This window comes from Fukomys damarensis, unplaced genomic scaffold (assembly GCF_012274545.1).
Source record: "Fukomys damarensis isolate Sample0158 unplaced genomic scaffold, DMR_v1.0_HiC HiC_scaffold_15, whole genome shotgun sequence".
NCBI classification, from domain to species: Eukaryota; Metazoa; Chordata; class Mammalia; order Rodentia; family Bathyergidae; genus Fukomys; species Fukomys damarensis.
In genome coordinates, this window is record NW_022900927.1 from 22,457,146 (window position 1) to 22,463,145 (window position 6,000).

The 6,000-nt window shown below is 42.1% G+C and overlaps 1 protein-coding gene across 1 annotated transcript in view; it reads left to right on the forward strand.

Moving 5' to 3' along the window:
- Positions 1-6,000, forward strand: part of Rab5b (RAB5B, member RAS oncogene family) — a 17,122-nt gene that overhangs the window by 7,272 nt on the left and 3,850 nt on the right. The window contains exons 2-5 of the mRNA XM_010644764.3: positions 2,978-3,242; positions 3,842-3,993; positions 4,400-4,522; positions 5,666-5,759. Coding sequence (XP_010643066.1) covers positions 3,080-3,242; positions 3,842-3,993; positions 4,400-4,522; positions 5,666-5,759 — 532 coding nt within the window. The 5' untranslated portion in view covers positions 2,978-3,079. The remainder of the gene's footprint in view (positions 1-2,977; positions 3,243-3,841; positions 3,994-4,399; positions 4,523-5,665; positions 5,760-6,000) is intronic.

The following is a 6,000-nucleotide window of genomic DNA, read 5'->3' on the forward strand; positions in this document are numbered from 1 at the left end:
CATGTGAATTTTTGTTTTTGCGGTACTATGAATTGAACCCAGGGCCTTGCACTGAGCTACATCCCCACTAGTGCCTTTTTATGTTCATATTGAAACAAGAGTCTTGCTAAACTGCTTATATTGGCTTCAGATTTGTGATCTGACTACTGGAATTACAGGCATTCATCCCTGCACACAGCTTGGACCATGTATTTTTATTCCATTCTACCAAGAAAATTAAGACAAACGAAGAAATTAGAGCCAGGAGTGGTAACACACACCTGTAATAACAGCACTTGGGAGGCTGAGGCAGGAGGATCACAGGTTTGTGACTAGCCTGGGTGACATAGGAGTTCAACGCCTGAACTGCATAGTGAGACTCTGTCTCATAAAACTAAAAAAGGACAAGAAATCTCATAAAAAGGATGCACATTGGGCCGGGCTTTAGCTCATTGGTTCTGCCACCTGCCATGTAAGTACAAGGACCTGAGTTTGATCCCTGTACCAAAAAAAATAAATAAAAAGATACAGTTGAATAAATTTAGCCTTATGAAAAATTTGTTACATTTTTATCATTTCATCATAAATGAGTGAAAATTTAATCATGAAATTGTTGATGTGTCTCTAAATTCTTAAGACTCATTGACCTAGGACAGTGATGGCAAACCTGTGGCAGACATGCTTCCGGGGGCTGTTTGTAACGTTGAATGCTCACTGGCCTCAGGGTTTATGGGATATTCAGAGGCATCAGAGTAATTTGTCACATCCTCTAAATTAACCTAGTCCACTTTGAGACTTTGGAGTTCTCACCTCTCTCAATTTTCTAATTTCCTTTTTACCCCTTTTTTATCCTCTTTTCCTTTTTTTGTCATCTCTGGCTGCTTTATATGTTAACTAACACTGAGATTGGATAGATATAGACACATATATCTATATTTTTTTTTAATTGGAAGTCAAATTCAGGGCCTTGTGCTTGTCAGGCAGGCACAACACCGCTAAGCTACATCCTCGGCCCCATGTTAAATTCATCTTTTCTGGCTATAAAAGAAAAGCTGGCCCACTAAGCAACAATAATTAGGTATTCTTATTAGCACTCTGATGCATGCATCTTTTATATAATCCCCATAGTTATTCTGTGAAGATAGTATTTTTATTCATTTTCCAGGGGAGGGAGCTAAGATTTAGAGAGCTTAATATTCATTGAAAATTTAATTTATGTCAAATACTTAAATTTGAGGCAGGTGTGGTGTTGTGCACCTGTAATCCCAGCACCTGGGAGGCTGAGGCAGGAGGATCACCATGAGCTAGAGGCCAGCCATGACTACAAAGTGAGACCCTGTCTCAAAACAAATAAACAAAATTCTTAGTCATTATCTGATTTAATCCTTAACAACAGCCTTATGCAACAGATGGTTTTAAGACTATTACCCCATTTTACAGATGAGGAAGCGAATGCACCCATATATTCAATAACTTGCCCCAAAGTTTACAGCCAATAAGTAGGACTGGAAAACAAACCAGAGAATTGGACTCCAGAGCCTTTGTTCTCTGCATTGCAGAGTTTGGTTTTCTCTCTCTCACTATGTAGTAAGGAGGTTCACTGAGTTTATAAACCCTAATGTGATGATAAAGTCACTTATTGTAGTGGCTAAATGTTTCCCCACATGTAAGAATATGATGTGTTGGAGTCACTAGATCAGCTGTAGAAAAGGAAAAACCATTTGAATAAGCAAAATATAACTCAGGCATTTTTAGGGTTTAGAGAGAGGTTCTTGTATGCTCTATATAGTCTAATTTCTCTGAATTTCATACAGTGGACCCTTTACTTAAGAACCCATCAGTTCCAGAGGGCTGGTTGTAACTCAAGTTGGTTGTACATCAATATAGCTGTGATCTGATGTTTACCTGGGTACGTGCTACAGATAACAAGAGGCAGACGAATCTGCCTTTAACCTAATTAACCCAAGGTGTTCATATGTCGGGCCAGGTGTGACTTGAGCGTCCACTGTAGTTCCTTACTTTTTCCTCACTGAGGATTAAGAAATTTATTCAAGCGTGGTTGATTAAAGTCTCAAGCTGGGTGTGGTGGCACACCCTTGTAATCCTAGCATTTAGGAAGCTGAGACAGGAGGATTGCTTTGAGTTCAAGACCAGCCTGGACTACATACATAGTGAGACCTTATCTCAAAAAAGAAAAAAAATTTTAATTAAAAAAAGTTTAGGTGTGGTGTACACCTAACCAACAGTTCTAGGCCAGCCTGGACTATACAGTGAGACCCTGCCTCAAAAAAAAAAGAAAAGAAAACTAGTCATATATGAAGGATGCAGAACCAGAAACTACACTTCTACATATAGGAGGGCTGACTTATCCCACAGTGTTAGTGTGGATCTCATTTTAAGCACTAGAAAAAAAGCACAACATCAAGCCTGGTGTGGTGGCACGGGCCTGTAATCCCAGCACTCAGGAAGCTGAGGCAGGAGAATTGCTGTGAGTTCGACATCAGCCTGGGCTACATAGTGAGTTCCAGGTCAGTCTCAACTACATAGTGAGACCCTGTCTCAAAAACAAAACACAGCATCAAGATACCAAGGAGACACTGGTTCCCTAGGATGTCTGTGAGTGGATCTGGTAATCTTTAGGCCAACTAAATGTGAATCAACTTGGTATAACTCAAAAAATCTTGAAGACCTGGTGGGGAACTAATGAGAGGTTAAAAACTGTGTTCATTTTCTCCATTTCAGCTCCCTTGGCAATTAGAGACTTTGTGGTAGAGCAAGCTCTATTTCAGAAGCAGTTCTTATTTTACTGTCCCCATTCTTAACACTGAATGTCAGCTTCCTGAGACCTTCTCAAAGGTGTAATCTTTTAATAGTGGATGATTACAGGAGTGCAGCACTTATAGGAGCAAGGCGATGAAGAGATTTTTGTCCCTTCTCTAACAAGTGATTACAACTGAAATAGTCTTGTGTCTAATTTTACTTGCTTTTGTTCTTGCAGGACTGTTGAGGCCTGGAAGTCCCCTCCCCTTCCCCCTTCCCCCCTTTGCCGCCTTGTGGCACCCCCTTCCCTCCTCTACCCTTTCCCAGTCATTATCTGGCCATGACGAGCAGAAGCACGGCCCGGCCCAATGGGCAACCCCAGGCCAGCAAGATATGCCAGTTCAAATTGGTCTTGCTGGGAGAATCTGCAGTGGGAAAGTCTAGCTTGGTATTACGTTTTGTCAAAGGTCAGTTCCACGAATACCAGGAGAGTACCATTGGAGGTGAGTACCTCAGAAAGAAGAGATTCAGTGCTTATTGGGGCTTTGAAAGGGAGATCTAAGGCCTAATTATGGAATTGGCCTCTTAGCTCTACTTGTTTAGAAGTCCTTTATAAAGAAAGAAAGAATTGTCATAAGGCCTAAAATTGGGTATATATTCATCTCTTTTACTTTCTAAAAGAAACTGATCTTGGATCCCAGTGATGAATATAACTGTACTCTATACCTAAAATGTACCAATAAACTCAATGAGAGAGAAAGGAATTGATCTTGGTACCCCAAGAAAATCACTTATTTTTCATGTCTGCCTTTCTCTTCCTACTCTATCATAATCTCAGTAAAGTTCAGTTGAGTTTCATCTTGAACAGATAAAAGTTAGTTTATGTTGTGCTTCCATCCTTAGCCAGAGAAACTTTTGGCAGGAAAGAGTTGGTCAGAGGAACTCAATCCTGGTTCCAGGGTGTATATGTAAGGAGAACACTAAGCTGAATGGTTTGGGGGGGTGACTATTCTTAGACTGACAGTGGAGATATTTTGGAGGGGGTGGGATGTTCCCATACACCCTCCTGCTTACAACTTTTCCTTTTTTCTTTTTATTGTAGCGGCCTTCCTTACCCAGTCCGTTTGTCTAGACGATACGACAGTCAAGTTTGAGATCTGGGACACAGCTGGGCAGGAACGATACCACAGTTTAGCCCCCATGTACTACAGGGGTGCCCAGGCTGCAATTGTGGTTTATGATATTACTAATCAGGTAAGTAGGCTGAGAAAACTGTCCTTTTATATAAAATCAAATTTGGTGGGGGAAGAGCCCATTGGAGTGGTGCATGCCTATAATGCCAGCATTTGGTTAGCTGAGGCAGGAGGATCTATGAGTTTGAGGCCAGTCTGGGCTATATGGTTCAATCTAGCCTGAACTGCATAGCAAGACCCTAGCTCCAAAAGCAAAAAAAAAAGTGGGAAAAGAAAACAGATTCTTGAAATAGCAAAATAGTCATGCAGATTATGCTTCCAGGTTCTAAGAACACAGGTAATGAATTATCAGAGACTCACGGCTTTAGTAAGGGAAGGACCCTAGAAGAGATGAGTGTGAGACTGGCTTTTGAAGGTGAAGGTGATGACTGCACTGCCCGCACCTTGTCTTTCTTGTGCTTTCCTAGGAAACCTTTGCGCGAGCGAAGACATGGGTGAAAGAACTGCAGCGGCAAGCCAGTCCCAGCATTGTCATTGCCCTGGCCGGGAACAAAGCTGACCTGGCCAACAAGCGCATGGTGGAATATGAGGTAAGATGACACACAGAGGCCCCAGTAATACACCCACTCTGCACACCTCTTTTTCCAAGCCAGCCCTCTCTGAAGACCTCATCTTACAACATTCACGGTCTCGTTCTTTGGTTCTTAACCATGTTAAATACTACAACATTGTGACCTAATGACAGCCAGGAGATTTTAAAGGAGTCAAAGGAAAATCTCAGAATAGCAGGGTAGAACAACCAGTTGTTAGGGTAGCAGTGTGAAATAGGAAGGGGAAGGCAATTAAAATTTGAGGGAAGGAGGGCTGGGGATTTAGCTCAATGGTACTGCGCCTGCTTTGCAAGAACAAGGTCCTGAGTTTGATCCCCAGTACTAAAAAAAAAAAACACATTATTATTCTTTTTTTTTTTAGGGAAGGAGCCAGGCTCAGTGGCACACATACATAATCTCAGACTTTTGCACTCGTTTTTTCTGGCACCAAGGACTGAATTTAGGGTCTTGCACTTGTGAGGCAGGTGGTAGCACCACTGAGCTAAATCCCTGGCCCTATATAATCTCAGACTTAAGAAGCTGAGGCAGACAGATTTCAAATTCAAGGCCAGCCCAAGCAACTTAGGAAGATCCTGTATCAAAAAATAACATGGGCAGGCCAGGGATGTAGCTCAATGGCACTGCGCCTGCCTGGCAAGCACAAAGTCCCAAGTTTAATACCTGGGTCCACAAAAATAAATTTGGGGGTAGGCCTAGGAATGAAGCTCAGGGGTAAAATGCTCCTGGGTTAGATCTCTACTACTGTTAAACTGAGTTAAGGGCTGGGGATTTAGCTCAGTGGTGCTATACCTGCCCTGCAAGCACAAAGTCCTGAGTTCAATTGCTGGTACCAAAAAAAAAAAAAAAAAAAAACTGAGTTAAGGGGCTAGTCACATGTCAGAACCCAAAATCCCTTACCCTTTCACCTCATAATTAAGATTCCTGACATCTTTTGTTGATCTGAGTGGACATGGATTTATCTTAAGGAAGTCATCACAAAATTATGTGTCTAAGGGTCACTTGGCTCAAAGGGGCATTCTAAGGGGAGGGAACCTAGGAAATTGCCCAGTCCTTGCATGGGAATGGAAAAGCAACACTTACTCCCTTTTACCTCTGAGCACCAATACATTCCATCCCTTATAGGAGGCCCAAGCATATGCAGATGACAACAGCTTATTGTTTATGGAGACTTCAGCCAAGACAGCCATGAACGTGAATGATCTCTTTCTGGCAATAGGTAAGGTCAAAGCAGCCTGAAGTCTTCCTGTCTTTCCTTTGTCAATAGGTAAAATAGACCTTACTAACTCAAATCAAAAATAGGCAGGATTGTGTCTCCTTTTGTAAACACTTAAAAGAGCCAGGCCTTGTGGCACACTCCTGTAATCCCAGCACTCAGGAGGCTAAGGCAGGAGGATGACTGAGTTCAAGACCAGCCTGTGCTACATATTGAGTTCAGGTCAGTCTCGACTACACAGTGA